The sequence below is a fragment of the Acartia tonsa genome, chromosome 11 (assembly GCF_053477335.1).
Source record: "Acartia tonsa isolate MP-2025a chromosome 11, ASM5347733v1, whole genome shotgun sequence".
In the NCBI taxonomy this organism is placed as follows: Eukaryota; Metazoa; Arthropoda; class Copepoda; order Calanoida; family Acartiidae; genus Acartia; species Acartia tonsa.
Genome location: NC_137270.1, coordinates 35,856,117 through 35,873,834, shown reverse-complemented (window position 1 = coordinate 35,873,834; position 17,718 = coordinate 35,856,117). Strand labels below are relative to the sequence as shown.

General features: G+C 32.8%; 1 protein-coding gene across 1 annotated transcript in view; it reads left to right on the top strand.

The window, feature by feature from the left end:
* Nucleotides 1-17,718, top strand: part of asun (integrator complex subunit 13 asun) — a 40,711-nt gene that overhangs the window by 14,831 nt on the left and 8,162 nt on the right. The window contains exons 6-19 of the mRNA XM_080176089.1: nucleotides 287-342; nucleotides 923-1,008; nucleotides 1,532-1,577; nucleotides 2,650-2,751; nucleotides 3,555-3,698; nucleotides 4,846-4,935; nucleotides 5,558-5,670; nucleotides 6,340-6,427; nucleotides 8,076-8,161; nucleotides 9,145-9,207; nucleotides 9,777-9,881; nucleotides 10,230-10,317; nucleotides 10,914-11,028; nucleotides 11,837-11,916. Coding sequence (XP_080032215.1) covers nucleotides 287-342; nucleotides 923-1,008; nucleotides 1,532-1,577; nucleotides 2,650-2,751; nucleotides 3,555-3,698; nucleotides 4,846-4,935; nucleotides 5,558-5,670; nucleotides 6,340-6,427; nucleotides 8,076-8,161; nucleotides 9,145-9,207; nucleotides 9,777-9,881; nucleotides 10,230-10,317; nucleotides 10,914-11,028; nucleotides 11,837-11,916 — 1,262 coding nt within the window. The remainder of the gene's footprint in view (nucleotides 1-286; nucleotides 343-922; nucleotides 1,009-1,531; nucleotides 1,578-2,649; nucleotides 2,752-3,554; nucleotides 3,699-4,845; nucleotides 4,936-5,557; nucleotides 5,671-6,339; nucleotides 6,428-8,075; nucleotides 8,162-9,144; nucleotides 9,208-9,776; nucleotides 9,882-10,229; nucleotides 10,318-10,913; nucleotides 11,029-11,836; nucleotides 11,917-17,718) is intronic.

Below are 17,718 nucleotides of genomic sequence, written 5' to 3'. Positions count from 1 at the left end.
TGGGTTATTTTTTCTAGGGTTGTGAGGTACCCTCCCCAAAATAGTTTTAAACTTACCTGGACCTTTTAAACCTTAAAGAGAACCAGAACTGTTCAGTGATTAGTATGTTCCTTCGCTACCTACACACAGAGATAGACATAAGACATTCAGATATCCTGTTACTCATTAAATATGGTTCAATTAATCATTATTATCGACAATGCACGAAAAGCAACCCTTAGCATCTTAAGTTATAAAAAATCTACTAATCTAATATAGTATTTTTGAAACTAAACTCTTTATTCAGTAAATGATGGTATTGAGTTGGGATTAGAGGCACTCTGTGAGCCAACTGAAAAACAGGTAACAAATATTTTAATAGGAATAACAATAAGGCTTGAATGGTATATCATATGACATGACATTCCTGTGTCATTTTTAGGAAAGACGTAATGGGAGTCTATAATACAACTTTTATAACCTAAAATACTTCCAATCTTTTGTTTGTGTATTTAACTCTGACAGGAAGTCTACAAAGAACTACCTCTGAAACCTTCTCCCTAACCCCCAAGTTAATTTTATTTCAAATAAGGGGGGATGGAATTTCCAGGGATCTAAACTTCTAAAGAGATAAGACAATTGCCGATAAATTGATGTACAATACATTCCCAATGATGATACATAAAGACAAAGTTACCCATTCTCTGTACATTAAATATTAGTGATTGAAACGTTTGAACACTCAACTAAATAAATCAACCAATCAAAATTCACTAAAGTCCCCAAAGTTGTTAAGTTAACGAATAAGAAAACATTATCATAAAACTTCGTAGACTAGTGTAATAAATACCCCATTGTCTCCTCTCTTTGGAAATTGCCCTATAATCTAACAAAGGCGTACTTTTAAAATGCTTCATTGTTAACGAGCTTTGATATTGTTTAGATTGAGTTGCTTCAGAACGGAGGGGAAGTGATAAACAGAGGTCGTATGATCATCATCACTACAATTATGGATGATGTGCACAGGAATTTACACATTTTTTGGATTGCTATTTTCGGGTATTGTCAGTTTCGTGACATTACCTCTTTAGGGGCGTTACATCGTATTTTCACAGTAGATTTTGATAGGCTAATTTTGGTTATGCTAGGTAAATGTTAATGATTGCCCCGCAAGGTTAGGCAATTAGCCCCGCAGGGGCTAGAAATAGGGAAAAAGCTACTGTGAAAATACGACGAAACGCCCCTTAAGAGGCGATGTCACGAAATCGACAATACCCATTATTTTTTCTTCACAATTCTCTTAGTACTTTTTATGTCAAGTGAAAGATTGTAGTCGTACTACTTTTCAAAACCCAACCTAAATGTCCGTCCGTATGCCCCGTCTGAAACATGTTGGGGAGAACGTGATTTTCTCAGTGCCTATTCGAGATAGTAAGATAGTTGTATTTTACAAACAATAAATAAGGTTTTAAAAATTCTGTTCTTATTTCTTAATATTATAATTTTAAGCATTTAAATTAAAAATCTGAAAATGAAAATTACTTGCTAGGAAAAAGCTGATCAGATATGCCCAGGATAAAATCTTTAAAATTAATAAGGTAATACAGTCTAGTCTATTTTTTTTGTTGAAGTTTGTATAACTTAGGTACAGTTTACTACAGTTTAAATACCTAACTAAATGGATCGTTCTATTAAAAAGGTTTTGACCCTGCATTGGAATAAATATCGAAATTATATTTTTTGATCATGAAAATACATTAACTTACTGTTATTTTAAAAAATATATACCTATCCGTTTGTATACTAACAACCTAAGAAAAGAAAAAGACATTATCATTAACAAAAAATACTAGTTTTTTGTACTTTTCAACTTGTAAAAAGGGGGGAGGCGGATGTGCCACTTTTTGAAACCAAAAGTAAAACACGCATGATCTCAGCCCATAAAAGAGTTGCAGCTATAAAATTCGGCACAGCAGTTGCTTTTGTGGTGAACGATATGGAACTGTGAAGAAACGGCGGCGGAAACGCTGCTCCCGCTGAAACTTGCCGTTTCCCGCCGATTTTTTTTTTTTACCTTTTCTCGCCATAATAGACAATTTTCAATCATATGAGAAAAACTTTTTTTTATAAAAAATTTCCCTTATATTTTCACTTGACACTTGTAAGATTTTACACTTGCAATTTTGAATTTTAATTTTTAATATTGACATGTTTGAAATATTACAAGTGTCACGTAAAAGTGAAATTCTTATGTGAAAAAAAGTTTATCTAAGATGATTGAGAACTGTCTAATTTGGCGAAAAAAAGAAAAAAAATTTTGGCGGGAAATGGCGGTTTTTGTCGGGAGCGGCGGTTCCGCAGCCGTTTCTTCACAGTTCCATATTGTTCTTCACAAAAGCAACTATTGTGCCGAATTTTATAGCTGTAACTCTTTTATGGACTGATAGCATGCGCGTTTTACTTTTGGTTTCAAAAAGTGGCACATCCGCCTCCCCCCTTTTATCTTTCTAGGATGTTTTTAAATGAATTAAACACTTTGTTATATATCTTTGAAATTTTAATCATCTTCCCTTTACAAAATTGTAAAAAATGTATCTTGAAAAATACATGCAGTTTCTTCCTACATTTAAGTATATCTAATAATCTAAAAATACAAATTCAAATCTTTAGGAACACGCCGAAACTGAAGAAGGCATGAGTTTAGCTCATGTTGAGTTAGTTATTATACACACCTCTCCTACTGGTATGGAATATAGAATACTAGCTGAACAGGTGGGAAATATTTCTTCATATCTATAATACAAAGTAGAACGATGTCTGTCTTGTCCGTCTGAAGCTAAGGATATCAGTAACTACTAAACCGATTGGGCTCTACTCTTTAGTGAATATACCTCTGATAGTTTTAAGCTATTTTCTTGGGGGGATGGGACACCTACCCCCCCCCCCCAAATAATTTTTCTTTTGAAAACTAAAATTAAAAAAGGTGGTTCTACAAACCCCTCCCCTCCGAAAAAAAATTTTTCTTCCCCCAAATTTTTGTTTACTTTTTTCATTCTAAATCTAAAATTCGAAAAATTAGTTTGATCAAACCTCATGGGGCAAAGCCCCCAAAGGCTAGGGGCGAAGCCGCTAGTTTCTTTATAAAACTGCAGTAGAAAGTGGAGGGTCTTAACCCCCCCCCCCCCAGGTCCTCTAGAGGCCTCTAAAGCGTAGCTGCTAGTCCTTATAATAAAGTAACAGGATGTCTGTCTTTCTGAACTCAAGGATCTCGCTAACCGCCGAACCGATATGGTTTTCCTTTACAGTGTAGCTTCTCAATAGCTATTTTGAGGGAGGTTACCATCACCCTCTCAAGAGAAATCACAAAAAAACATAACTAACCCTGTGTAACTCCATCTAGGGACGAAATTTTTACTCCATCTATGGACGAAATTTTTTTAGCAAACTGCTGATGTTAACAATGATTGAAAAGAAAACATCTTACATGCCATTAGAGGCCTTTATGGGAGTAGCGTAGCTGCAAGTAGTCAATACGATAACAACACTTAAATGATAATACAAGTTATTTTGTAAAGGATGTGGAGGAAGTGATATCTCCCCTGTTGTCAACTCTGTTCTACACGGTCACGGCGGGTCCGGCGGTTTCCATGAAAATGTTGTACCTCTGCCTCAAACATTATGATCTTGCTTCCACTACGGTTACGGGTATACCTATGAAGGTATAGTTAGAGTATTAAAACTTAGTAAAAAATAAAGTAACCGAATCATGTATATCTGTCTGTCTGTGTGTATCTGCTGAACCTGTGTGATTCTCCTTTTAAGCGAAGGTTTATTACTATATTTTGTGGGACTGTACCTCTATCCTACCACGAGAAAACGCCCATAGAAAAGAAAAAAAATTCCCTCTCCCCCAAAAATTACTTTCACTGTTCTCTTTTTTAAACCTAAATTGAAAGGGGAAGTTTTAAAATATGGTAGTAGGTATATATTTAATACTTACACTATAAAATGAACACAATTCAGTATTATGGTGTTAATATTTAATAGCAATGTTACTCTATAATTCCAAATGTCTTAATTTTCTGAGATACACGACTGATATTTTTGTTGATATTCCCTACAGCATTCAGTACTTATTCTATCGGTAATACCTTAACGAACTTTAGGTAGATTTCTTAAGAAAAAAAAATTCTTGTGTACGCTATTGTAGGTATATTGCTGATTTTTTTTGTGTAAAGATTAAAATCTAGTACTGCTATGGAAAACACCAAACATTTATCAGAAATACAATATTTTTTCTCAGTTGTTGTCAAATATAGAGTACTATAATTTTGTCAGAAGATTTTTATTATCTTGGCTAGGGATGGCAATCCGGATCCGGAATATGGAATCCGCCCAATGTTTGGGCTAATTTTGGAATCCGAATCCGGAATCTGTTTTTTTAATAGCGGATTTCGGATTCTTAATTGGTAGGCTAAATTAGCGTCTTGAGTTTTTTCTTTCAACTGCCTCTTTTTGAAGGCAAAGATTATCATCATTACATATAAAATCTTTTAAAATCTGGTTCGATTATCGAAAGTGAATTATAGAGAACACCAAGAACATTAATTTTTAGGACATATGTAGCACTTAATTTTAATTTTAAAAAAAAAATTCTTTTTAAAATACTGCTAGAATCCGGAATCCGCCATTTTTTTGACGGATTCTTTTAAGAATCCGGAATCCAAATCCGGCCCAAAAATTTGACGGGTTGCCATCACTAATCTTGGCATCTATTCGACAACTTACATGTTATGCATACTTTTCCATTCTATCTGCTTGTTTGTTTATCTTTACATTTGAATACTGACATTCTTTTTTATGTAGGAGGAGCAAAATGCTTCAAGTTCTGCTAATTATGATGTCGAATTGTTTCACGAAGCTGAATCACATAGAAGACTTGTGGGAGATTTTGAGGTAGATTTATAAATGTATTAAGAAAAGATGTATGTATAACCCAGACAAGTATCTGATCCAGTATTGCGGAACTTTTTCGTCTGCTATTAAAGTGATTTTTTTGCTCTTCTTTAGCGACTTGGCTGTGTCAATATTTGCGAGTCTATTGGCTGATATTCAAAGACCCGATTGAAAGTCGCCATAGGGTCCACGGGGTGGGGACATTTAAGCCTTTCACCCTCTATTGTTTCACTTTAATGATTATTTTTATGTTTTATTGTTCTCTTTTATTTGCTCTTTTTTTGATAAGTAGTTAGATAGAGGAATTTAACGATTCTAGATTACGCTAGATTAATGTGCAATTTTTAATCATTATTTACCTACGAAATTATTAATTGAAGACTTAATGATTACCATATAACAATTAAGCATCACAATTATTACTGATTTCCTTTCAAAAGTCACAATTAGAACTTGCATAAATAACGAAGATTGGGTGTGATTTTCAAGTTTTTATTTACAAAAATTCCTTGTAAGAAATAAAAAAAGCTTTTTGTAAAACAAGAACAAAAAATGTAAAGGCTCTGTTTAACAAGCCGTTTGAAAATTAACTGGCTTTCAACTTGGTGTTATTTATTTGTAGGATATGGTATTGGCAGTGAGTGAGGGAAACGAATACCACACATGTAAATTAAAATGGTGCACCCCTAGGGGAAGTTCAGCTTCCGAGCTCCATCATTGTTCTGCGGCTTTCAGGTGAGTTCATAGTTATTCATCGCATCGTATTATAGACAGCTTTCCGCTAATATTGAAATAAAAAATTATGAGATGTAACCAGTTTTGTTAGACCTGAGAAGGCCCGGGCTAACAGAACTGGTATTAATTTCATGAATTAAATTTACATTTTCATATTCGTAGAAAAATATTATGTAATTGTAATACGATGATAACCCTAATTAGAAAGAGAACAACTTTCACAATACATATTCAAAATTACAGTTATTAAAAGCTTACAAAATTGTGTTTATTTAAAAGTTTAAATTTGTCTGAAAGGATTTTAATATAGGTAATAATTTCTTAATATTATATATTGTATCTGCCATTTGACATTTCTGCACAATCACCATCAACACCAATAGATAGCTTCGCTACAAAACTAAAACAAGGGATAGTTATTTATTGCATCGTATTATAAACAGCTTTCCGCGGATATAAAAATGTACAATTAAAAGATTATTTTAGCCCCGAGATGCCGAAGGTACGGGCTAACAAAACTGGTTTTAATATTATGATTGTACATTTTTATATTCCTAGAAAACTGGATATAACACGATACGATACATAATTTCTTAGTGTGGCTGAGAACCGGTTCTTATCGACCGGATATTAATCTGTATCGAAGCCATACTGGAAATATAATTGCAGGATAACTCCAACAGAAGTGAACAGTCGTCAATCTTCTTGTCTTACAAACTTTCTGCTTTCTGGCAGAAGTGTCATGTTGGAGATGCAGGTTTGTGCACTTTAGTACCAAGTCATTTCCGCTGTGTTAAAACCGGTTTTTGAGTCATAATAAAAAGTTATTAATCCTATCGTATTATTAAGAATTAAAACCACAAATCTGAAAGTTTTTATTTTAATATCCGCGGAAAACTCATCACCGCAGAAACACATTACCATTAGAATTGTCTCAAATAGTCATAACAAAATAACTAAGAATGTAGTAGTGGGTGGTAAATGAATAAAACACAATTGTGTATGATAAGCCTTTTCAGATTTTTAGATCTTGTTGAACAAGTTCCATGGGTTGTACAGCCTTTTCAAAGAAATATTGTTGGGAATAGTCCCTTTTGTGACAACGTCCCATAAGGGGCGATTCATCGTATTTTTAAAATCGCTTTTTATAGATTATTTTAGGTTAGGTTATATTGGGTTAGATGTTTGCCCCACAGGGTTAGGCTATTAGCCCCGCAGGGGCTAGAAATAGGAGAAAAGCTTATGTAAAAAAATACGAAGAATCGCCACTTAAGGTGCTTTGCCATGAAAGGGACTATACCCATATTGTTTTTAGAAGAATATTCAATGTTCCTTTTTTACCAACAAATAAAGTATTTGTACTGGAAATACTTACATTAATTTAACTACCAACCTCATTAACTCCCAGTTAGAATTAAAATTTTCTTTAAATTTGAATTAGATACTTTTGGTCATTAAATATACTCTATAAAAAGTACCTTTTAAAAGAATCATAGGGAATAGTCCCTTTCGTGACAACGCCCCTTAACGCGCGATTCGTTATATTTTTTAATTGGCTTTTTATAGGTTATTTTAGGTTAGGTTAGGGTATATTGGGTTAGGTGTTTGCCCCACAGGGTTAGGCTATTAGCCCCGCAGGGGCTAGAAATAGGAGAAAAGCTACTGTGAAAAATACGAAGAATCGCCCCTTAAGGTGCGTTGCCACGAAAGGGACTATACCCGAATCATAAAAAAGTAGAAGTGAAGCTACTATAGAAAAATCTAATTCTATTATTATTGGGTACTATTTGTAAGTATAGTTTGTTGTCAATATTTAAAAAATATTTTAAGGCTTTTAATGTAATTTTATTGAAGCGCTACTTATGGAATTTGAATTCCATATTATGCATCTTGAATGAATATATGTATAATGTATATTGTATATATATATACCTAGTTAAAACTAAAAAACATTCTGAATACTGAAACAATTTCAGTAAAACTATTTGCATTGTTAGCAAAAAGAAAATAATTTTGAAATACTTTTTCTTAAAATTACATATTTGCTTTTGAATACATAAAACGTTATTATTCCAACAATTTTAAGTTTTTTTTACAAATTTTTTTTTCTTGAAAAGCAAAGTTTAAAATTTTTGCACTTTATTTTTGTTTACCATCTATCTATCTATCTTTTATTATATTAATTTATGTTTATACTTAGTTCTAATGATATCCATATATTTAGAGTGTTTATAGAGATGACTAACAATATCAAATCTAAAAATAATCTTTTAATAGTGTATCAAACTATCTATCTAAAACTATTAATTTATATATCTATCTATATATCTAGAGACGTAGTAGTGGTTTGAAAACTATCTCCCTAATATTAACTTATATATCTATTTATCTATCTATCTATCTAGAGACGTAGTAGTGGTGTGAAAACTATCTCCCATATGTTAACTTCCCACGGAGGAGAGATATTTATCCATACCCTCAGCTCTAACAGGTTACAGTATGATATTAGTGGCAAATCTTCTCTATAATTTTAGTTTTTGGTCGGCAGCGTTGCTCTTTATTCCGATCTTCCTCATGAATATTCTATTATTTCTGATTATTTCAACTTAGTAACGAAGCTACTTTAAAATTGATGCCGTCCGTCGGTTGTATGTCCATTTCAAACATTTTAATTTTTTACTTTTTTTAACAACACATTTTTATGTGATCTAATTATCCGATTGATCTGATTTTTTGGTATACTGATTCCTGGGACAACAAAGTATAATATTATAAGCAAAGCAACTCTATAATATAGTCCTACAAATGTAAGTATGCCCATAAACATTATTCTGTATCAAGCAGTTTTTCAACAAATTTACTTACAATTTTGCTTCGACTCTTATACATTTATATTCTGATTATTGAGTTCTAACACTATACAAGTTTTAATGTCTGTTTGTCCCACCGTTTCAGTACTTCGCTTTTATAGATGTTGTCATCCTTGTTTTGCATTATCTCTTTAAACATTTGGGTATTTTCCATTATAACTATATATGCATACAATTATATCACCAGCTATCAAATTATTTCACCCCTCTAACAGCATTCTTATCAGGAATAGGTATAGCCAACAGCTAAATTTATGTGAAAAAAACACTGAAATTACGAAATATTTCAGTTTTTGGTTATACAGCTGTATTCTTTTGAATAAGCGTTATCATCCTTTTTATTTAAAAGATTTTGTTTTTAAAAATAGATCTAGAAAACTACATGTGGATATTATGACAGGGGAAAGAAATTTCGTCAATTTAGGTTGCTATTTTCCCTGTTAATTTATTGGTCGGGCCATTCATTCAGTAGGAAGAAAGGGGATGGAGGTAAAAGGGCGGGGATGGAGAAGATGGTTATTTTAGCCCGCTACACGGTTCACTTTACTAGAGAACATGAAAATCTGGTGTGAGATCCAAGTAATAATAAATCCATATTTTAAAGGACTTTATTAGAAGACCCACCATCAATCAGCGAGGGACCTGGCGGACGGGTAACTGATTACAGGTATGGAAAATTATTCGGATATTAAAAATTTTATCAAACATAAACAAATTAAAAATAATAAATACCTAATACCCTTGTATGTGGGACGACAACGGACGATAGTTTAAACTTCATAAACTTCAAATTATGATAAACAAAATGATGCCTTCTGTAGATTAACATCGTTGGTGGAAATTTACTGCTATTTTGTACTAGTCAAATAAGATTTAATAAAAAGTCCTTAAAGTTTCAAGCTAACGAAAGAGAAACCGTGTTTATGACCATTTTAACTAGGTTAATATATAGTCTAATGTCCGTTCCATTCCTGGCCCATGTGATATAATTATCCGATTGATCTGATTTTTGGAATACTGATTCCTACGACAACAGAGTACAATGTTATAAGCGAAGCATCTCTAAAAAGTAAAACACTATCCTGTATTTAAGCAATTTTATTTGCAATTCTGTTTCAAATTTTTATGCATTAATATTCTGATTATTCAGTTCTGAGACTCTACAAGTGTCAATGGTTTTTTGCCTCTCGTTTCAGAGCTTCTTTATTATAGATGTTGTGATCCTTGTTATTTTAGAATTCACGAGCTTGCAGATCTGATCAAGTGCAACCAGCTGGCCCCACACTTTGGAGATCCCAGGGATAAAACTCCAATGGATAGAGCACAGGAGAGATTAACCAGGTGATTATTTAAACTTTAAATTAAGTTTTAATCATATTTAGTTTAATGAAAGGCGTAGTTTCTTAAAGGATTTTAAAGAGTTAATTTCATTATCAAAAATGTTCTTTTTTGTTAGAAAGGATGACAGCTGTAGTTCAAAATATTTCTTAAAAAGTAATTTGTTTGTGATAGTTTGGGATAGTTTCCTGAGGGGTGCTTTTAGGCGGTTTCAGACAGAGCCTGTAAATGTATACACTACACTTAAACTCACGAATTCAAGTGAATCATCAATTATATTTTGTCCATAGATGACTTTGTTAAGACATCCGATGCATTATTTCTGTTGACTCATTCTGTTTATATGTTTAGATTTACACGGTATCTACCAAGCACAATTTCTTCCACAACCCTTTTCAATCTTCAAGTATTTGAGCCTCTACATGCTGCAATGTTAAAGGTATTTTTCTTTCTTAAGAAGGATAAGATGCTGTCTTAGGAAACTGAGGAGCTAAAAAGAAATGTATTAAGGATACTAAATGTGTAAGAAGTACACATAGTAAAGTAAAAAAGTTGTTCATGATAAAGTAGGCTAAAACCATGCCTATTTGATAATATCAAGGGTTAACTTTCAGCAACACTGAACACCTCGCACCGTCATTGTTATTAACATAATATACATACTGAAATTATTATAAAGATAATTTAGTCAAACATTAAAGCTCAGCTTATTCTGGAAATAGAACTAATATAAAATAGGTATATAATAGATAATGATCATGGTTTTATTGAACATGATAAAATTAAATTTATAGGATCATTAAATACACATTAACACAGAATCACAATTATAACTATAGACAAGTTAAAACATAGATTACTTGCTGATGTGATGGCATACCTGTGATAAGTTACATGGGAAGAATCATGTAGAGATAGAATGTTTAATATTTTATGACAATGATTTCTGTCACATTTTTTTATGACTTGTCATGAAGAACAGAAATACTAACGCTGTTAGCTTAGCATTTTGGGAATTGGTTATTCTTATTTAAGGAAAGCTTGACAGATGAGGACTTAACAGAGTGCAGGAAAGTGATATTTGCCATGATGACCATGGAACAAAAGGGAGATCCTCTACCTGGTCCTTTGGGTCAACCTGTTCCAGTTAGTAAGTATACCTTCTACATGGTCCTTTGGGTCAACCTTTTCCAGTCAGTAGGTATTCCTTTACCTGCTCCTTTGGGTCAACCTGTTCCAGTTAGTAAGTATACCTTTACATGGTCCTTTAGGTCAACCTGTTCCAGTCAGTAACTATTCCTTTACCGACTCCTTTGAGTCAACATGTTCCAGTCAGTAAGTATTCCTTTACCTGGTCCTTTGGGTCAACCTATTCCAGTCAGTAGGTATTCCTTTACCTGGTCCTTTGGGTCAACCTATTCCAGTCAGTAGGTATTCCTTTACCTGGTCCTTTGGGTCAACCTATTCCAGTCAGTAACTATTCCTTTACCTGGTCCTCTGGGTCAACCTGTTCCAGTCAGTAAATCTTCCTTTACCTGGTCCTCTGGGCCAACCTGTTCCAGTAAGTATGTATACCTTTACCTGGTCCTCTGGGTCAACCTGTTCCAGTAAGTAAGTATACCTTTACCTGGTCCTTTGGGTCAACTTGTTCCAGTCAGTAAGTATACCTTTGAAACGATAAATATCTAATATGTAATTTATTTTTAGGTTGTTTATTATACAAAAATAATTAAAGATTTATCATATTAAGTTGATCGAGTTCTCCTTTCTAGGTAATCTTCACATAGGTCCTAAAATATTTTTAGGCCATTATCTTTAAGCCTTGGGATGGGTTTGGATTGTATGCTCCTACCTCCCCCTCCTTATAAGGAGCCCCTAGATGCTGGAGGCTCATCCATAGTGAGATATATAGTTTTGTCCCATAGGTTTTTGTATGAAATTCATAATGTTTTATTTAGGCAAAAAAAGTAAGAGAGAGGAACAATATCGTGGTCTATGGAATGAATTAGAAATGTTTGCTACGGCCCATAGCGAGCAGGTTAGGTTTTTTGTTTCCAAAAGCAGCTCTTGTATAATTTAGTTATTTCTAGGAATTATAGTTAAGTTCATTGATGTAAAGGTTTTGAAGATTCAACTACTTTTAGCTATAAGTCTGTATGTCTGTCCGGTTGTCTATCTGAACCTAAGATCTCAGTAACCACTGAACCAATTAGGCTCTTCTCTTCAGGGAATATACCTACTGGTCCTGTGATGGTTTTAAGCTATTTTCATGGAGTTGGACAGTGGACACCCTCAACCCTAAAAAAAAAATTTTCCCCTACCAAAAAAAAAAATTTTTTGGAAATAAAAAATGTCGACTAAAACCCACAACCCCCCCCAAAAAAATTTTTTTTTCTTAAACCTAAAATACAAATAAAAAAGTTGTCGAAATCAACCCCTTCCCCCTCAAGTGCTCCTAAAGGCCTTTAGGGGCGTAGCTGCTAGTTTTATATATAAAGTTATAAAGTTTTTTTGTCTGTAGCGTAAGACTTTGATAACTGATTGAGATCTCCATTTCAGAGAGATTCACATGGTTGATTTCAGCTATTTACTTTTATATTTTATTTATGTCTTAGGGTGGTTTTACGCTATTTTACTTTTCTTTTCTATCTCTTCTAATACATTAAAGAGCCTCTAGATGCTAGGGGCGCATCTGCTAAGCCCGGGACATCACGTTATTGCTGCGCTACTCATGGACTTAACTGGACATATAACTCTAGTTGTTATGTTTGCGTTTGCCCACATAACACAACTTTTAATGCATTTAGTATAGGAAATTAACGTTTTTGGCAGGGATATCAAGGGATTAGACATTGTCCGATAAATTGATGTAAATCACCAATGATAATGCTCTAGGTCACCCCTTATGTAGATTAAATTAGTGGCTGAAACTTATGAACACTCAACCAATCAAAATTCACTAAAGTCTTCAAAGTAAAAAGCCACTAAATAATAACACGTGATTATAAAATTTTGGGGACTGTAATAAACAGCCGATTGTCCCCTCTATCTCTGCTTTGTTGGACAATTTCCAACCATTAACAGAAAAAAAACATAGAAAAAAAAAGACTTTAAGAATGTACCTATACATTTTTAATTTAATGAAAGAAAAAGCTCAAATGGTAAGAGTGTACTGGAAGCTAGGGTTGACAATCCGACCAATTTTTGGATCGGATTCGGATTGTTTTTTTTTCTTCAAAAATCAAAAATGCGGATTCTTGTTTTTTTGTGGATTGCGGATTTTCGGATTAAAGATAAAAAATTCTAGCCCGTGGCGTACAGTGGCCATTTTTTAACCCTTACTTAACCTAATCTAACCTAATATAAGCATGAAAATCTATTGTGAAAATAAAATACAAAAACCTATGTATGCTACCCATCATTTTACTTGTATAGTTTAGAAATAATAAAATACTTTTTTGTTTTTTCCTGCCACATTTTAAATAAAAGAAATTTAAGTGCAACTAAAGACATAAAAATTAACAATCCGAATCAGCAATTTGAATTGTGGATTGCGGATTCGGACACTGGGTCCAAAAATAGGCCAAAAATTGGACGGATTGCGGATTTCGGATTCGGATTACCAACCCTAACTAGAACACATTTTTACAATTAGGAGGTTGGATGGGACAGGCTATTAGGAACATTGTTTTACTTCGATTTTTAACCACAAATGTCAAATTTTTGGCTTATTTTTACTCTATGTTATGTAACTATTCAATAAGCTACATTCCACCTCATCTATATTTTAAGGTAGAATGCATTTCATTGTACTTTTGCCTTTTCTTTTGTTTTATATGTGTGTGTACTGTAAAGTACATAATTACATGTATTTTTGAAAGCGAAGCTTTTCTATAACCTGGGTCAGTCAGTCCGATAGTTTATACATGTTAGAATTGTCTATAACAGTTTTTAGAAAGCGCAGCAACTGTATAATCGTTTCAGAAAGTCCCTACGTTCTTTATTTTTAACCCTTTTAACAATGATTTTTTATGTGTAATAATTATCCTACCTATTCATCTGAATTTTGGAATAATTACATCAAGGTATAATGTAATAAGCGAAGCATCTCTATAAACAAGTCTAAAAAATGTAAGTGTGTCCGAAAACAATAACATTTATTTAACCATTTTTGCAAAAAATCCTTTAAATTTAGTTTAGACTCATATATTAAGTTTTTTCACTCTACAAATATTATGTTTGTTTGTCCTACAGAACCACAGCTTCGCTTATATGGATGTTGTCATCCATGTTATAATGATGACAGATACCCATAATCTGAAAATGTACACAATAATGATTACGTACGAGGGCAATATTTAAAATTTAGATACATACTATCTAAATTAGTCAATGTGAAAACTATCCGGCCATATTATTGGTTAGAAAATGTTTAGATTTTAATAGAGGATAGTCGTTATATTTCAATTCCATTCGCATAATGAGTCATCTGTAAATAGTCGCATTTCTTAGGATAAAGCTTTTTTTGGGTGAATTATATTGTGTATTTTCTCGTATAATGTGAGGCAATACATTTTTAATAGTTTAATTTCTGTGAAAAAATTAAGCTATTAAGAAATTATACCGTCGTAAAATTTTGTTGTTTGTATTAGATTAATCGTGCAAAATTAAAAATAAACAAAGGTGTTTGTCTGCTAAAATTTCCTTTTTAATTTTTACGGATTACGGAACCAGAGGTGGATTCTTATGGTCACTTACTGAGGTAAAATTAGTAGTGTGGCAAAATTATTTTGTAAAAAATCCTCCAAATTTCACATAAAAATCTACACAAATTAAACAAAATCTTAAGCTAATAAACCCTGTATGATTTTATTTAATTTATGTAGATTTTTTATGCGATTGGGGGATTTTTTGCCGTATTTTTAAAAGAAATCCTCCTCAGTTCGATCTTCTAAGAACCTGCTATGTTAATGTTATTCATATAAATGTTATGATCTCATTTCTTAACGTTGTCTCACAAAGTACCCTCTTGAGCACTGACCCCCTTCCTTATTTTTAAATAAATTGAAAATATGTGGCGAGAAATCCTTCCAATAGTTTATCGTCTGTTTGTTCTATACTTTAGGTCTGGTCAGGTTAGGTTATATTGGGTAATGGGTTGACCCGCAGAGATAGGGCCCCGCAGGTGTAGCAGCTGCAGGGAAAGCTATATGAAAAGATGGGAATAGTCCCTTTAGTTGCAACGCTCCTTAAGGGGCGATGCGTCGTATTTTGAAAATGGCTTTTTATAGGTTAGGTTAGGTTATATTGGGTTAGGTGATTGCCCCACAGGGTTAGGCCATTCGCCCTGCAGGGTTAGAGCCCTAGGCATGGGCTTGAAATAGGAGAAAAGCTACTGTGAAAAATACGATGAATCGCCCCTTAAGGTGCGTTGCCACGAAAGGGACTATACCCGAAAAGATTACCCATTAATTTTAATTCATTTCAAAATAAGTGCACCGTGTTCCAGAAAAGCCAAAAAATGACAAAAAATCATAGAGAGTGTATATTTTAAAATTTTGATGAAATTTTATTTAAATAGCAATAAGTATCCATATATATTTCAATATAATGGCGAAATTTTAAATATCTCAATCCTGGCTGGCACAGGATGCCAGCAAACCTGGCAGGGTCATACAGGTAAAGAGTAAAAATATTTTGTTTGCCTTAAACTAAGCATTTTAAGTTACCAAATACTAAAATAATCTATACTAGTACTTACTAATATGAAATTTAAGTGTTTAAGTCAATTTCAGGGTCCAGGTATGATCCTGCAGGTCCTGATCCCTCTGAAATCTTTAAACAGCTCTTGAGACCGCAATTTTTGACCTATAGACTTCAAATTTTAAACATAAGCTTTTCTAACAAGCATGTATGACCTACTGAAATTATATGAAAATTTGCCGCCGTTTTCCCGCCGATCGCCGCCGCCGAAATATGTATTTTGAGATTTCTAATCTAAAGTTTACATACAGATGAGCCTATTTCTTATTTATTTTCTGTGTGTATATGTAGGGAGGGAGTGGACAATGGGCTGTTAATTATAATAGTCCCCAAATTCACAAAATAGCGTTTTCTTATTTGTTGGCATAACAATTTGTGGGACATTTATTGAATTTTGATTGGTTGGTTTATTAGTTCAGTGTCCAAACGTTTCAATCACTAATTATAATTTATAGAAGGGGCAATTTTGTGTATTAGCATTGGGAATGTACATTAATTTCTCGGCCATTGTCTAATCCCTATAAATCTCTGATATGAAAGACTTTCATTTTATTTTCAATTTACTTGAAAGGAAGCATTTTCTATCTTAAACAATACAAATTCTATTTGTCTTTTTTAATAAGTATGAAAGCACCTTTGGAAAAAGGTTGCTTAATAAAAGGGTGAAGGGAGTAAATAACGCTAACGAATTAAATAAGAATATATATTTGAACTAAAAACCACATACAATTTTTTATACTTCTAGCTTTAATGGGTTCAGATGTGGATATAAGTCGGGCATCCCCCCCCCCCCCTCCCCCCCCCCAATAAAAAGGTAAAATGGTTCAGATAAGAGCCTAGACATTTAGGGATTATCTTTATTTAAAACTTTTCTCTACTTTTAGTTTAATTGAATATGTGTTGGAAATAAGTGGAAAAATAAATTACTTTTAAATCTTTAAAAATTGTTATTTTTTTATAGACCCTAGTATCTTTAGGGCTTAAAAAAACAAACTTCGCATACCTTCGCATACACAGGGTAAGGTTCTCTGATATTATACATACATCTAATATCACCATGTAAGAGGATTTGCTTGGACTTTTTTGGTCTTAAAAGATCTGGAACCAAACGTAAAATTTTCATTAGAAGAAAATTGTCTATTTTACAGAAATCGGGTATGCTAAGAAAACCATCTACAATTACAACAAAAAATGGAGATTTGACTTCTTTTAAAGGCTAAATGTATAAATTATTACATACTGATTCCAAAAATATATAATACTTAAAAATAGCTTTAAAAATAAAGGGTCCACGATGATTTGAAATGTAGTTTAGTTGACCTTAAAAATAGTTGTTTACAATGATGAAAAGGAACTTAATTCCATACCTCTGGTATAATTGCACATAAAATTCTTATTTTTCATAGTAAAAGCTAATCCTTTCGGCTATATTTCCAAAAACTTGTGTATATTACTAATCAATTGTTTAAAATTGTATTTTCCAAAATGTAAAAAACGATTTCTTGTCACTCGTGGAACATAGTGAAGTGGTGGGGCTTATCAGTTCTTAGCCATTTATTGGAAAGCCCCGATTTCGTTATTATGAATAGTAAAAATGTAGGTGAAAAATATAAAGATTGTAAGATAAGAAGAAAATTGTATTTTCTCTCCATGTCATAACCTGTGTCCATTCCAAATTACCAAATCATCTCTACCACATTTCGCTAGGTATAACAAAAACTGAACTTACCTCTTTGCTTTAATATTGATCCTTCTGGAATGGGTATTTTAAGACGGTAAAATTAACAATTATGCCCTTAGGCCATCTTATTGACGGAATTATTTGGAAAAAAACACTCCCGTATGTGCAATAATTAATGAGAATGCTATGCATAATTTTGTTAGGTATCATGTATGAATTACAGTATAAAAATCGTAATTCATTTAATAACTTTTAAAATGTGATATTATTTATCGCATCGTATTATAGACAGCTTTCCGCTGATATAAAAATGATTATTGAAAGATTAAAACCAGTTTTGTTAGCTAAGAGTGTTCAAAGGACCGGGCTAACCAAATTGGTATTAATTTTATGATT